General features: G+C 37.1%; 1 protein-coding gene across 1 annotated transcript in view; it reads left to right on the top strand.

Moving 5' to 3' along the window:
- The window catches only part of MALRD1 (MAM and LDL receptor class A domain containing 1), a 257,882-nt gene that overhangs the window by 22,095 nt on the left and 218,910 nt on the right, over window positions 1-16,877 (top strand). Inside the window, exons 7-9 of the mRNA XM_065627902.1 lie at window positions 1,814-1,971; window positions 10,337-10,429; window positions 12,634-12,841. Of these exons, the coding sequence (XP_065483974.1) occupies window positions 1,814-1,971; window positions 10,337-10,429; window positions 12,634-12,841 (459 nt within the window). The remainder of the gene's footprint in view (window positions 1-1,813; window positions 1,972-10,336; window positions 10,430-12,633; window positions 12,842-16,877) is intronic.

Here is a 16,877-nt window from a genome sequence, read left to right as displayed (position 1 = left end):
GTAGAGAAAGTCAGAGTATAAACACAGTAATATGCTATGCAGTGTATTGCACTGAGGGAAATTCAGACCTTAGAGAAGAGCGAAGTTTGTAACAAATGAAATAAAAACCTTCCTAATATCATTAATATTTAGAAAGCTACTCAATAGTTGTTGGCTAAAGGTAATTAAAAAAAAAAAAAGATATTCCTTGGAAAAGGGGAAACAAATAAGTACTTTAGCATAGTTTATTGCCTATCCAGTTAAACTGTCCATTTTACTTTTACAGGCTATAGAGAAGAGGGGAAAAAATAATAACAGAAAACCTGTATTTCCAGGACAGGAGTTCCTGGAGTCGTTATTTCTGAAAGCAGGCCTCAATTTGTTTCAGAAGCATTCACAATACTTGTGTAAAATGCATGCCCTAAAGAACAGTCAGTATCCCTTGTGGACACATGATCATTCTGGATGTTTTACAGAACTGTTTCTCTAGTGCTGTTCACTTGCTTTCATATCTAAAAATCTTGTCAGCTTCACTTTGGTCTGTTTTTAAAGATTCAGGAACTTAAATTGAAAGAGAAAAAATTTTAACCATCATTAGGCACAGAAAATAAAATTGTTCGGTTTTGTAATGACATCGGAGAATTCGAAGTTAGACAAAGAACTGACAGTGTCAATTCTAATGTTGGTGAATATTTCTCTTCTGCAGAAGGCAGTAGCAGTAGAAGTAAAGATGCTTTGTTGACCTTTGCAAACATAATGTTGGGTTAAATCTGTAATATTTCCTTATATCAAGGTTAGCTGCTGTAACATGAAATTGCAAACCTAATTCCAATGAAATTGCAGCCATGTATTTTAGGGTAAAATTTTGCATAACACAAAGAGTAAAATAGCAACAAAAGGAAAAGAATGTGGTCGCTTATAAAAATTAAACACTTTCCTTGTGAAATGACACTTTCTCCCTTCAGCTTGAAATAAACTGTGTTACATCTGCAATTGAGATAAGTTGTATTTAGAGGCATGAACACAGAAACAGTGGACTTAAGACCTTTAATCAGTCCCTGTTGATTACTTTAATAGCTGCTTCAGAAGGCAGAAAAATATTCTGTGACAAGGAGAAGACCTGATATATTTGATAAAAAGTATTTAGCCTTTTTATTTCTGACAAATAAAAGGCACTGTTGAGGAGGTGGAGTACTCTTTTAGATCTCTATAGGAATGCTTTGCAAGGGGCAGTAGGTCAAGAAGAGCACAAATTGCTTTTCTGCTTCAGATGGGAAGACAATATGTTTCCAACATTTTGTTGCAGAAATTCTGGCTGAGAAGTGAAAGACCTTGATTACATGGTGGAGATGCTACTACCTCCTGTAGCAGTCAGGCGGAATACTGCCCCACCGCCTTACTTTTTTTTTTTTTAATTTTTGAAAAGTCTACAGAAGTATTACTATAAAAATGTATTCCCTGGAAACCATAGTGGAAGAATAAAATCCAGTTTCCAAATATATTTGCAATTAAGTCTTCAATAGTTGTAAATGTAAGGAGGCTGAGCTGAATGTGGGACTGCTTACAGCTTTTAAGCTGCAAAGATAACTTCAAGATACTACCGACTGATGTAATTCTTGGTTGCTGGGGCTATCTGTGAGTCAAATGAAGATATATAGCTATCTTTTTAATCGGAAACACTTAGATGACATGAAAGTATCATCATCAGCATGACAATCATATTCCATTATTTGGTTGAGTCTGTGGTTTAATATACATGAAAACAATCCTTATTTTCAAAGACTGAGAAAAATATATGTTTTGTGAAAAAATGCACTTTATTTTTTTTCCCCAGGCCATTTTGAGTGGTTAGAATCTAATGACAATGCATTACACAAAAGCGCTTATCTTAACAGCTCCATGTGTCATTGTTCCAGCAAGAATTGCCATTTTCAGTTTCATTACTCCATGGCAGATAGCAGCGTTCTCAAGGTGGTACTGTTTACTAATCAGGTAAGAAGAAATATGCATTCATTTTGAAAGGATAAAGATATGGCAGCCTAGGTGTTACCAGCCAAAACGAGATGAAATATGCCTGCTAGCACATGCCTATCCCCTAAGTCAGCTTGTGTAAAACAGTAACTTTGTATAATTTCACTGAGCTATGCAATTGTAAAACCTGGATACTGGCCTCTCAGCTAATTATAAAACCTGGGTATCGGCCATCTTAGCTATAAACTAATTTGATGGGTGGATATTCTGCAAGAAGACTTCAAGGACAAACCCTAGCTGTTACAGGATTAAAGCACTTAGGGATTTCAAGTGAAAAATCTATAGTAGCAGCTTTTCTAGCCTTCCTCCCATTCTTGAAATGGGAAAATAAGTGGCAGGAAGGCTTAAGCTATGCCTTTCTCTCTGGTGATATAGAAAAAAAGGAAAGTCACTGGCTTAGAATGTCTGGAAAGTTCTCTTGCTTAGCCACCTGGCTCACACAACTGGATCACTGCAATGGATGGCCAGAAACCATAGGCAAGGTAGGAGAGGAATTGGGGGTTAGCCCTGTATATTATGGAGTGTTTTGATTGTCTAGAGCTTAATGATGGTTCGCGATATGGTCAAGTGTTTATAAGAATCAGGGGGAAGGCCAACAAGGTAGATATCATGGTGGGAGTCTGTTGTAGACCATGCAACCAGGATGAAAAGGCAGAAGAAATATTCTATGAGCAGCTGCCAGAAATCTCACAATTGCTAGCCCTTGTTCTCATGGGGTACTTCAAATTACCAGATGTCTGCTGAAAATACAACACAATGGATAGGCAATAGTCTAGGAGCTTCCTGGATTTTGTGGAAGATAACTTCCTGACACAGTTGGTCAGTGAGCCAACCAGGAAGGGCACCAACTGGACCTGTTGTTTAAGAACAGAGAAGGACTTCTGGGTGATGTGATGGCTGGAAGCCATCTTTGGCACAGCTGTGACGAAAGGATAGATTTTTTTGGTTCCTGGAGAAGTAAGGAAGGGAGTCAGCAGAACTGCTACCTTGGACTTCTGGAGGGCAGACTTTGACCTATTTAATAGACAGGTTGCTTCTCTTGGGAGCAAAAAGGGCAAAGGAGCCCAGGAAGGTTGGACATTCTTCAAGAAGTAAAACCTAAAGGAACAGGAGCAGGCCGACTCCATGTGTCAAAAGACAAGCTGGCAGGGAAGAAGACCACCCTGGCTGAACAGAGAGTTTTGGTTGGAACTCAGAAAAAAAAGGAGAGTTTATGACCTTTGGAGGAAGGCTACTCAGAATTACAAAGATATTGTGAGTTTATGCCAGGAGAAAATTGGAAGGGCCAAAACCCAACTACAACTTACTCTGGCTATTGCCATAAAAGACAGTAAAAATGTTTCTATAAACATGTTAGCAACAAAAGCAGGGCTAAGGAGAATCTCCACTCTTTATTGGATGTGGGGGAAACAGTGACAGAAGATGTGGGAAAGGCTGAGCTACTAAATGCCTTCTTTGCCTCAGTCTTTAATAGTAAGATCAGTTGATCTCTGGGTACCCAACCCCTAAAGCTGGAAGACAGGGATGGGGACCAGAATGAAGCCCCAGTAATCCAAGGGAGAATTGGTTAGTGACCTGCTACACCACTTAGACACACACAAATCTATGGGGCCAGAGACAATCAACCCAAGGGTTCTGAGGGAGCAGGTGGAGGTGCTCACCAAGCCACTTTTCATCATTTATCAGCAGTCCTGGTTCACTGGGGAGGTCCTAGTTGATTAGAGGTTAGCAAATATGATGCCCATCTACAAGAAGGGCTGCAAGGAGGATCTGGGGAACTACAGGCCTGTCAGTTTGATCTTGGTGCCAGGGAAGATTACGGAGCAGGTCATCTTGAGTGCCATCACGTGGCCTGTACAAGAAAACCAAGTGATCAGGCCCAGTCAACATGGGTTTCTGAAAGGCAGGTCCTGGTTGACCAATCTGATCTCTTTCTATGACAAGGTGAACCACCAAGTAGATGAGGGAAAAGCTGTGGATGTTGTGTACTTAGATTTCAGTAAAGCCTTTGACACCATTTCACACAGCATTCTCCTGGAGAAGCTGGCAGCTCATGGCCTGGATGGGTGTACTCTTTGCTGGGTAAAAAAACCTGGCTGAATGCTCTGGCCCAAAGAGTTGTGGTGAAAGGAGTCAAATTCAGTTGGTGGTCTGTCACGAGTGGTGTTCCCCAAGGTTCACTGTTGGGGCCAGTTCTGTTTAATCTCTTTATCAATGATCTGGATGAGAGGATTGAGTGCGCCCTCAGTAAGTCTGCAGATGTCACCAGATTGGGTGGGAGAGTTGATCTGCTGGAGGGTAGGATGGCCTTACAGAAGGATCGGGACTGGCTGGATCGTTGGGCTGAGGCCACTTGTATGAGGTTTAATAAGGCCAAGTGCTGCATCCTGCATTTAGATCACAACTACCCTGTGCAACGCTACAGTGTCTGGAAAGCTGTCTGGTGAAAAAGAACCTGTGAGTGTTGGTCAACAGCCAGCTGAACATGAGCCAGCAGTGTGCCCAGGTGGCCAAAAAGGGCAACAGCATCCTGGTTTGTATCAGAAATAGTGTGGCCAGCAGGACTAGGGGAGTTATCATTCCACTGTACTTGGTGCTAGTAAAGCTGGACCTTGAATCCTTTGTTCAGCGTTGTGCCCCTCACTACAAGAAAGACATTGAGGTGCTGGAGAGAGTTCAGAGAAGGGTGACGAAGCTGGCGAGGGGGGTGAAGCACAAACCTTATGAGGATTGGCTGAGGGAACTGGGGTTGTTTAGCCTGGAGAAAAGGAGGCTGAAGGGAGACCTTACAGCTGTCTACAACTACCTGAAAGGTGGTTGTTGGTCTGTTCTCCCAAATAGTGAGTGAGGGGATGACAAGAAATGGCCTCAAGTTGCACCAGGGGAAGTCTAAGCTGGATAGTAGGAAAAATTTCTCCATGGAAAGGTTGTGAGGTATTGGAACAGGCTGCCCAAGGAAGTGCTGTAGTCACCATCCCTGGAGGTGTTTAAAAGTCATGTAGATGTGGTGCTTAGGGATGTGGTTTAGTGGTAGACTTGACAGTGCTAGGTTAACATTTGAACTCGGTGATTTTAAAGGTCTTCTCCTACCTAAATGAATCTGATTCTATAATTTGCTTTCCCTGTGTTTTAGACAAGTAATTTTCCTATTCTTTAATCTTCTATTAGTAGATAAAATAGCCATGTCAAACTGAAACACAAATGCCAGTTGAGCAATTATAACTATTTCCATGTTTCTTGCCTCTCTTGCTTTCTGGAGGCTTTCTGCTGTTAGAAAGTTCCCTTTTGAAAGATGTGTTTTATAATTTAATATTGATGCTATTGTACTGCTACTTAATGAAAAAATGAGCAGTACAGCTTGTCTCATTAAGGTAATGGTTCTCATATCTTGATGCTGGACTTGAAATATTTTCGCCCAACACTACAAGTATTTAAAAAGAGAGATCCACTTCATTCACAAAGATAAGATGCATAAAAAACCTGAAGTGTAACACTATCAAGGGGTCTAAGTATAGGAGCAGGCAATGGAAACATCTCATTTCTCTCCTACTGTGTCTGCAAGTATTCATGAAAACTGCTCTTGCTCATTTTTTATTATAAGAATACTATTTTCAATGGTTCACCTACATAATATCAATGGATCCAATGATCTGAAAACAGATCAAATCATGTGAGTCAAAAACATGAGAAAACTGGCATTTGAACTCCCATAGAAATGAGAGCGTAAATTCAATGAATTGATTCTCAGTTTCTTACATATGCATTAGAATAACATTTTTGGCATTTTTACATCAGTTCAGTCTACTCTGTTTCCACAGCTTCTCTTAGCTGTTTTGATGAATTTCTCCTTAAGTCAGAAGTGTATGTTTTGCATGTAAACTTGTTTAAAGCTGCTATGAGTTACTCATACTGCAAAACTGGCCAGAGAAACCTTCAGAAACATAAGCTTCTGCTGGTAATTTCAAAACAAATATTCTACAGACTCATATTTAACTTTCTAAACTGAAATGAAGTTGGGAGGGTAGCTTTTACACATTTTCCTTCTTAATCATTAGGTTGCTTATGAAAAGCAAATGAATCTTCAAAACTAACCAAACTTCTGAGAAACAGAAGTGAGACCCAAGTAATGGCTCTGACCCTAGAAGACAACAGATCTGCTGTCCTAGAGGCTATTATTCAAAATAACTGCTCAATTGTGTGGTCTGGTACCATGCAGTTTCCCTCCATCCCTTTTACTGTTTTTAATGGTCAGAACCTCTTATGTCTGAATAACTCCTGCTATTTCCCAGTACTGACAAGCCCGATACAGCGAGTGGATTGTATTTCACGTACAGTTCTCAGTACAGGTCTTAGAGGACAAGCACCACAGAAGTTGCAGAAGTATCCCTAGCCTTCCTCACACTTTTAAAAGAGAGGTCAGAGATGAGTGGACATATTTTCTAATATAGACATTATGACATCTGTTGGAAGACAGGGAATTTAAATTTCACTTGAGTATGAAGAAGGATAGGGAAAATGTACTCTCTTTGTCAACAGTAACTTGTTGTTGTCTTATATTTAACTTCAAGTCCACAATGATCTTCAGAACTTTTCCTGTTTTATTGATGGCTGAGCAAAGTCACTCTTCATTCAATACTGCTGCATTTGATAATTTGATTTTTCTTTCCTAACTGTGATTCATGTCTTTGAACTTTGTGTTATTGGTTTGAAAAATTTTTTTGTATACTGAGGTGATTTTAAATTCTAATGATGTCCTTCAGAGTTCTTGTAATTCCCCCCAATTTAGTGTTATTCACATTTTTAAAAAATTTATTTTTCATTCCACTACCCAAAGAGTTAGTCAGCCCTATAATTATGTCAGGTCCTGGAATAGACCTATGCAGAGCTCTATTATAATTTTATTTTAGTTTGATAAAAAACTATTGATACATCTTCTTTTAAATAAGGTCATACTCCTTTTTGTACACCCATTTTACAGTGATTATATCTGCACGAAATCTCCTCAATTTGCTTGAAGAATATCCTATGTGATTATGTTAAAACCTTAATAAAGTAATGTAGATTCTAATTTTTCAAGTTTGTTTACCATGAAAAAAATACACTGGCTAAATGTGACTTGCTTTTCATCAGAACCAGCTAATGTAAGTTTCTCATGTGCTAATTCTCTAGCTGCTTACAAGATTATTCTTAGCAATTTGTTCCGGTGTCTTTTGAGCTGTCAACTTTCAGCTGATTGGCTATAATTGCATAGCCTATATTTTTCCCTGAATTGTGATATATATAGTTTGTTGTCCCAGTTCTCTATACATTCTCCTCAGGTTCTTCAAGTTAGTTGTTGATGATAAAATATCCCTTCTATTATGTAACCTTTACTTAAATCTTCCTGGTTCTCTTCCAGTGTCAGTACTTCCACCTTACATATATTTGTAACATTATTCCTGTCCATGTTTGCATTCACATTTGGCATTAACAGTCTTACTAACAGAAAATATTAAGAATATTAATGGTCTGATAAATTATAAACTTTTCTGTGAGAACTGGAACCAAGGAACATAGAGTTGTCTTCAGTCAATCTTTCACTCTTCATTACTTGCTCATTCCTCCCATTAAGTAACAGGTTCTTACTTCATCCTTTTATCTTCTTAATCTTTATATCTTGTATGGCTTACGAAACAGATGGAAATTAAACTATAAAAGATTATTTCAACTGATGTCTACATATGCAAGCATTTTTGTACCCTAATGCACAAAATTTCTGTAAGCTTTCAGCAACACTTGCAAAAACCATGCATGTACACTCCTCTGCAGAAGTTAAAGGTGATCCATTAATCATCTCTGAAATGAGAGAAGTAGGAACAAAATGATGAGTGCAGTTGCACAGCAGTGAATGTAACCGTAATGTCAAAAACAAAACAAAAAAAAGATTGAGTTTTATAAATGGAGTTGATAAGAATAAGTCATGATTGCCTATTCCATCCTTCTAATCTGAGTAGCATTATCTCAAAAAAAACCCCCACTGCTGGAAAAAGAAACAATTCTTGTCTATTTTAGCTTTACAAAAATTGTTTATAGGTAGTAATATACCACAATAAGGGGAACAGAGTGAAGGTATTTTGAGCAACCACTCTCCTGCATCACCAAAATAAATCTAGAGGGAAAGTACCAGAAAAGCAATACATTCAGCATTTTAAAAGAAGGCCAGAGATGCAATGAATGTGCGAGAGGGTTAACACATTTGTACCAAAGAGGTGGAAGAATCTGACAAACAGGGTGAATACTATAGAGATAACATTGTGAGGAAGGGAAAACATATTATTGACTTATTAGACTGTATAAAATCAGAGGGTAATGGCTGTTGCAAGGAACAATAGCCAGTTTAAAAATTTGTTGCATCTGTGTTGATTTACAGCTTTCAGTGTAAAAACAACACTAGAAAATCTGGATAGCGGCACATGCACAGAAAACTCAAGTTTACTGCCACAAGCTTCTTTTATTAAAATAAATCTGTGAGAAAGATGGTCATGGGGATGGCTACCTAAGCTGTTAATTAAATATGAACAAAATTATAGTATCCAAATACATTCAATCATATAAACAGCAAATATAGAGTGTTCCAAAAAGGTATACAGTTGTATTTGGAGCGTTCATATGTACATGTGTGGGGGAATACATAAATTAAAATATTTCTAAAAGCAGACACTTAACCACAGGCTATTATTTTAACCTGCCATGCAGTATGGTTCTTAGTAGATTATCCTTTTCTTTGTCTTATATGTGGCTATTGTGGCTAATAATTAATAGATTTTCTTTGGAAGGTGAATTATTTAGAAAAATGAAGCCAGTTTATGCAAAATGAAGTGTCCTCAACATTGAAAGACTTTTGCTGAATATCACAAATACTTATATCCTGTACTGATGTGGAAACTCACAGCTGGCTCTTATTTCTCAAATCAAGTGCATCATGTGGTTTATCCAAATTTGATCTTTTTTGTTACTTAGCGTTTGGAATTAGGGCTTGGCTGTATCTTGCAGTTTTCCAAAACTGATCTTTGAATATATGTTCAACAGAGATTTAGTCTTCCAGCTTTGTTAATGTGTTATAACAGTTGAAGCCTTGATAGGAAAAGAGCTGAAGTAATTGGCTACTTGTCACAAATCATATCAGTGTTATTCTGCTGGCTCACAACTTCCAGTCTATCAAGCGGTAGACAACATCTTCCTCCTGCGAGACAGGAAAAAAGATAACTGTCTTTTTTTTATAGTATTGGTAATATTTCACATGCCTATCACATTCCCTTTTATTCATCTCCTGTAAGGTAAACTGTTTTCATCCTTTTGATTTCTCCCCATAGAAAAGACTTTCCATTTCTCTTATCCTGATACACATCTTTTTCTGAACTACCTCTAATTCTGTAATATCCTTTGTGGAAAAGGTATGACTAGTACTTTGCACAGTATCCTAAAAGGAATCTCACTATTGGTTCTTGTAATGGTAAGTCTATTTGTATGTATAGCCTATATTAACTTTTCCTGCATTTTTTTTCTGTCTTCCTGGTTTTGCCCTATTTTGGAGCTGATTCTTGAAAAGATTTTATTTAGGATATGAAGTTCACATTTCTACGTTTCTTTTCTTTATACTGGCCTGAGCATGTTCCGGTTAGGATCATGACCAGAAACAGAATGAACATTAGTTGCTTTTGTCATATTGTTGAACCAAAAGGGCTTGGAGTGCTTGCATAAAGGGAGCCTTACCATATTTTAAACTCCTGCTGTTATCCTTAGGAGGTGGAGTGAGAATGGAGATTGAGGTAACTCAGAACATAACTAGGACTTGTTGGGTACTACTTCACCTGCTTGTTTTACAGATTAAAAAAAAAAAGTTTTAACACAGTTTATTGGGTAATTTTGACAGACCCCAAATTCAGTTCTAAGAAAATGAAATCTAATTATAATACAACATAATATAAGCAGTTATTTATTAAAAAGAAACTAATGTAGAGACCACCATGGAAACATATTGTTAAATTCAGAAATAACATGGCTTAATTTACATATTAATTCACTTCAATTCTACCAAGCTGACCTCTAATAATTGTATTATTAACCTGTTTAATCACAGTAAACATGTCTTGTTTCCCCTCTCTCCCATAGATTTCAGTGCAAAGATTGCAAATGAATATGTGAATCTCTATCTCCTCACATAGAGAAACTTTGTACACAGTGGTCATTTAGCTAGGATATTAAAATATTGAGAATGAAAAATGGCCTTGATAATCTATAGAGAAACAAAAATTAGCTTTATAACATCCTATTCTACTTTTTACAGGAGGAACGTGTCTTGTGGGAAACCAACATCATGACTAAGAAGGAATGGGTCCAAGTAGATATACAGCTACCAACAGGACTAGAAAAACTAAAGGTATGAATGAAAAACACACATGCTCAATTTTTGAAGATGCTTTACCTTATTGTTTATAAAGCTTCTAGGAAACTTTAAAATTTGTTAAAATGATATGTTTCTGAAGGTCTTGCTGTTCTTCATTGCTTCAGTGTGAATAAAAGTCTAGTTATAGCTCAACAAAACATCTACACAAACATCATGTGTTGAAGCTGCTGGTCTTTAATAACATGCAAGAAAATGAATAAAAATCTCACCATGTATTAGTTAGTCACCTAAGTCTATCTTAGGTGTTACAAACCTAATATAAATGCTATTAAGTGAGATAATGTGAATGACGTTTGTGGGATTTTAGTGAAAAGATGTAAAAAAGTAATTGTGAGAGAATATCTTCGCTTTGAATTTTCAGGCATGGAGAAGAACACAAAGATGCAGCTACTTAATTCTTAAATGAATTTACAAGTCTCTATTTTAAGTAATTTTACATTTACATTTATTTTTCATTATTCTGTAAATAACCATCATATCTTACTGCCTCAACAATCAGCTGAAAATGTAATCGCTTCGAGAGGATGAAGACTAAGCCTGCTTCAGGAATTGATGTTTTGACATATATTAGAATGAATGCATTTCAGCAAGATAGAAGGTTATAAGTACCTGTTGTTGCCTTTCTCTCCTTTTCCCACAAGGAAAAGTGTGAAGAAACAACCAGATGTGTAATGAGACTATCTATAGTATCTAAAAATAAATAAATAAAAGGCAGCTGCAGTATATCTATAGAAAGCCAAAACCATGCATTCTTGTACAAAATCAGCAAGGATTATTTGTGCTTTGGGAAGGAAAGACACTATCTTCAGTTAAGTGACTATGTAATGTTTTCAGCATAGCATTCTGCTGTTTGAACTGGTAGAGAACAGACAGCATTAGAAGATTTTTGTCATTTTGAAGAAATCATCTCTAGTGGAAGATAATTATATAGATCATCCTTATTTCTTAGAAAGATGCCATACGTTTTCACTCCAACCAAATTCCCAGGCTTTGGGGAGTGTGTTGGACCCTACTGTTTATGCCCTCAATCACATCTGTTCTAGTTTCCTTCTGTTTTGTTGGACACTCTTGTCTAGCTTTCCTTCCATTGTGCCTCCTGTCTCTTGCACTGAGACTTTCTAAGACTCATGCTCTGGTCATGTCCTAGCCTGTCAAAAGGCACTACTCCACATTTGATTTCTGCCTCTAACTCCTGCTCTTGTCTTTCAGTACTTTCTTTCATTGCAGTCTTAATCTTTCTTATTAATCCAAGCTTGCTTCCTCCTGTTTGCTGCTTTAGCTCAGGTGAAAGAAACTTGGAGAGCACAAGTGGGGTAATCTCCTTACTTTGAGACCCAGCAGACCTGGGCTCCACAGTGGCCAGGAACAAGAGATGTTCTTCTGAAACTTAATTGCTTTAAATCAGCTTATGTAAAATCTGGTCAGCTCTAAGGTAGTGCTGTCAGAGAGATAAATGTTCCTTGAATTTCTGTGTCTATGCCAATAATAGTATAATACACAGGGCCAGGGCACATGCCCAAGGATTGACATATGATAGCCCATATAATGAAAACATGAGCATTGTCCCTAGCAAGTTTTTCACTCAAGCAAATTGGCCATCTCCCAGTCAGTGTCTGAAACAGTTCGAGGGTTATCAGCAAGCAGGAACTGATCCCACTGCACAGACTGGATGTAACCATCTTAAGTGGTGAAAGAGATATCGGTTGTTAAGCTATGCTGTGCCATTTGGTGTCTGGGGACAGTCCCTAGCTCATTTTATTAACCAGTGAATGTAACCAAAATTTTTTCTCTTGAGCATCTGCAAAATTATGTTATGAAGTTACTTCAGAGCAGAAGATGGAGTCTTTAGGATATTACATTTCAGGTCACTGTTCTAAAGCACAGAGGCATTGTAATTTTTAGCCAAATAGTTATGATATTTGGATTTTTTTCTTTAAAATGGGCTTTTACTTAACTTCATTATTGGAATTCATCAAACCATTTTAATGAAAAATTTCAGAAAGTTCAACCTGAGGTATTTATACAAAATTTCAGCTTCTCATTTAAAATTTGACATGGTTTTGTAATGGAGAGTATCCAGTGCTTTTTACACATAGGACATTACTGTTTTATGGAAATAAAACACAGTTTCTCTCTTTTGTCTGTAATGCAATTATCTTGACTGTAACAATCTACAGCTTATGTTTAAAGGAACACTCCAGAACAGGGCAGGTTTCATCTGTCTGAATAGCATCCAGCTCTTGGACATGACACCGTCAGAGCCACGAGGTTTCTGCTCCTTAGAAGAATTCACCTGCACTGATGGACAGTTGACAGAGCCTGGATCAGCCTGTGACTTTCACCCAGATTGTTTTGATGGCAGCGACGAGGGTCCTGCAGCCTGCTGTAAGTGAATTACATTGCTTTAGAAGGACATTGTGCTGAAGAGTATTGCGAAACCTAAATAGCTCTATCAAGAAATGGCTAGAAAACTTAGTCATTGTTTATATAGCTTATTTTCCCCAGAATATTTAGTGATGTACAGGTTAGGTAATAGGATTTTCTGTCATGTGTTTTTCTTTTTCCCATTATTTTCTATTTCTCTGTCGGGCCTCAGCAATATGTTTTGGATCCACATAGTAACTTTTTAAATGTCTGCAGAAGTGTAACATTTGCATATTTCTGCTTAAATGTCTTCCCTACATACAATGTTTATAACCTCTACTTCCCCAATTCAAGAAGAATTAAGATCTGCCTTGAGATTCATTGTTTGAACACTTTTCTAATTTAGACTGTAAGGTATTAACAGAAAATGCATTAGGTGACATGATATTTGCATATGTTTAACCCTGTGTGTCAGGCACTGAATATTGGCATTGTGTAACTGAAAGATGAACAAATAGCCTAGATATAGTCAGTATTTTAGGGTTAAAGAAAGATCACAGTGGGACTCAATCTAGAGAACATTGCTTCCATCGTGCTCATGTGGATGGGTCAGAAAAACTGGAGAGTGGACAGAAGAAAGAAAAGTCAGAATGGTCTGGGGATCTCAACATTGTGACACCTTCAGAATTAGGGTGCTCGGGCAAACGCTGACAGGAGGTCCAGCCAGTGCAGAACCCTAGCACTGCCTAGCACTCCACTGTCCTACTGCCTCTGCAGTTACCTTTGGTTTACTACGTAGCACTGATTCTTCACTAACCCTTAGTGTATTTTAATTTAAAGAAAGTACCACATTCCATTGGACCTGAGACATAGGGATTTTGTGCTTCACTCTGTTGAGGCATTTGCAGGTTAAAGATGTACACTTTTGCTGGAGCAGTGGACAAAACTATACTCATCCTCTCAAAAAAGTGTGAAAAAAGTGCTGTCTAAAATGTAAGTAGTTCACAGCAGTGTGTTGCTCTGACTGGCTGAAAAGAAAGAAAAGAAAAAAAAAATAGCCATCTTTAAAATAACAAGAACTCTTTCCAAAGTGGGTCCATTTTAATGGCTAATATTGTCTTGGATACTTCATACACTCCTTTTTTAGGAAAGAGGACCCTAAAGGTAGAATTTAGCTCTTCAACAGTTTGGTTGGCTTGGAAAATTCATCTTTCTGACACTTTCTGCAGTCCTGAAGAGAAGAGACATAAAGGAAAAATCATCCTTTATTTCTGTTCTTTGTTCTTTTCCTCCCATTATGTACATTTTCCACATGATACTGAAATTGTCCTCCATGCTATTCAGAGTGTACTACAGTCATTCACATTAATTTTCAGTAAAAAATTCCTGTCTCTATAATAGTGCATATTTTAGCCTCTATTCTTTTAGATATTTTAGCATCTATCCTTGGACACATTCTCAGTAGTCTCCTTTGATGAAGTACTGTCATGCACTGAAAGAGCTGGCAGATCTCCAGGCTGAATGAAAACAAAGACAGACAGCTGATACTTAATAATGTGAAAGATTTCCCTCTTCTTTGAGGTTTTTCTTTGCTTCATTTTAATGGGGAAGGAAAAATATTTCTCCTTGCCGATGTTATCATGGCATGAATGTTCTTATAATAACACAATTGATTACAAGAATAAATACATACATGTTTTCAATGTTTCTTAAACTTTCTTTTTGATCTCTGCCCATTTGTATGTAAATATGTATTTAAGTAGATGATACTTGGATCTGTCTCAAAAACTCAGGAATTTTTCTAGGAAACGCTTATGTACATGGGTAACCACCTTTATTTGAGTAGTTTTATTGAAATCAATGAATCTAATGAAGTGAGAAATTATAAAATTAGTGGTTTTAGTATGAAATTCTAAATTTTCATTATGTCTTGACACCACTTATTTGAGATCACTTTTAAATTTCTTGTTTCACAGTGACTAATAATAAATGATCAAAAACTAGTTAACACATTCAAAACAGAGAAAGCGGGATACGTTATTTAGACCATTTGAAGGAATAAAAACCCCTCTTTCATGCTGATGACTTTTCTTTATTGCCTACTTAATGTAAAGGAAGTTTTGCACTACATGCCATGCAAAATATTTCAAGCACTATGTTTACTCTTATTATACATTATTTATACATAACATAGACAATACATATAATAAACTTCACAAATTAATAAGCAGCTAGGAATCCTAGCAACCTGGCAAGAAGTCTAGGAAGTGCTTCCTATTTTCAAGTGATACTACACTTTGACACAACGGTGTTTCTGGAAACTGCCTACTTATCAGCATTGATGTAAATTCAAAATGATTGTGAAGTGGATCATCTTACAGCTGTTTCTGAAAGAATATCACCTTCCATTTAGCCTAATTAAAAGCTTCCTTAAAACACCCGTCTTTAACTCTTCTGTTTTTAATTTAGCATCCCTATTATTAGCTTAAATATTCTCAGCCTTTCATAGCATGTGTATAATTTATTAATAGAAAAAATATAGAATGAAGAAAATGTGTGTAATTTTAAATCTTTGTACCTTTTACTGCATTTAATTTACAGTATAGCAATTTACAATTGCAAATTCTTGAAAACTTCTATAGCAGTTGAACACATGTAAATATTTTCATTACTATTCAGCTTTAAAGTAGACGGAGTATTTTTCAGTCTGAAACACTTGTTTTACTACATATTTATGTATTTCCTGTGACACATTAATTGTCTGGAATTGTGAGTATCTGTCCATCAATCTTGTATGTACAGGTTGAGAAAAAGAAGCTACATCTATATTATTTTCAGACTTCTTCCCTGCTCATGACCACTGTGTAGCATTGCCCTTGTGTTTCACCAGAACAGTTGACCCAAAGTAAGCATGTCCTCTGCAGACCCAGTGTTGACATGAGTTTCTCTGAACAACACCAGTCTCTGGACTCTAAGCAAGGTAACTGTAGTTTCAGAAAGAGATGAGGACAACTCACCTGAGGGACTAGGGTGTTATGAGAGATCTGTCTAACGACTTGTGACATGTGGAAGTTCAGGCTAGATGACCTATAGCCATCTGTGATCTTTCTGTTTGAATCCTTTAATAAATTCTTGGTAAATAAAACTAATCATAAACTGATAGGGCATATACATGGATAGTCAGTAAGAAGATATGTGCGTAGCCCTTCCCTTTCCCAAAATGACAATAAATGTTAGCCAGAAATGACAATATATTAATGACAAAGTAATCACACAGATATGCTTTGGTCATTGATCATACAGATAGTTTATACCATAAATTCCATAGAAGCTTGAGTGCTGCTACGCTAAGTGAGGGTTGGAGCTCTCCTCATTCAATACTATTTGTCAGGGAAAAAACAACCTGATAGACAAGCTGTGTGTCCCCAGTTCTGTTCCTTTGATTGAGCTGCCAGAGTAGGATTGAAAAGCTTGATCTAGTTGCAGGTTAGCAAAGTTGAAGCAATGTTAATTGGCTGGTAACCCAGCCTAGCTGACAGGACTGCTTTGTTTTTCCCCCAGGAGGATCAACAGGAGCTGGGATAGATGGAGTAAGCTAGTCAAAGAAAAACATTTCCATTTAACCTGCCAATGTTCTTGGAATTTGGAATATGTGCTTTGTTTCCTGCTTCCTTTTTTTTAATAAATAGATAAACGTCCAAAAATGAGAATTAACTGCCTTTGCAGTAGAAAAATCTTTCTGCAGTCTCAATCCAGTGAAATCTTCCCAGTGAAATCAAAATCATAAGCTCTGATGGTAAGAGGTACAGGAGGAAAGGACATAAGATACCAGAAATACGCTTTACCTCTGTTTAACTTAACTGCAGTATGACTCAGAAAATATAGGTTGTACAGGCGATTATTTGCCAACTATGGATAGTAAAACATTCCCTAAAATCACCTGAAGTTTCAAATAAAAATGTAAAAAACGGCTGTGAATAACAAAAGTCATGCACTGTTTAGGGGGAAAGGAGTATTTCTCAGAGTATGTTTTTGTTTGAGCAATGAAAAAATACAC

This window comes from Caloenas nicobarica, chromosome 2 (assembly GCF_036013445.1).
Source record: "Caloenas nicobarica isolate bCalNic1 chromosome 2, bCalNic1.hap1, whole genome shotgun sequence".
NCBI classification, from domain to species: Eukaryota; Metazoa; Chordata; class Aves; order Columbiformes; family Columbidae; genus Caloenas; species Caloenas nicobarica.
This window is presented reverse-complemented; position numbering and strand designations above follow the sequence as displayed.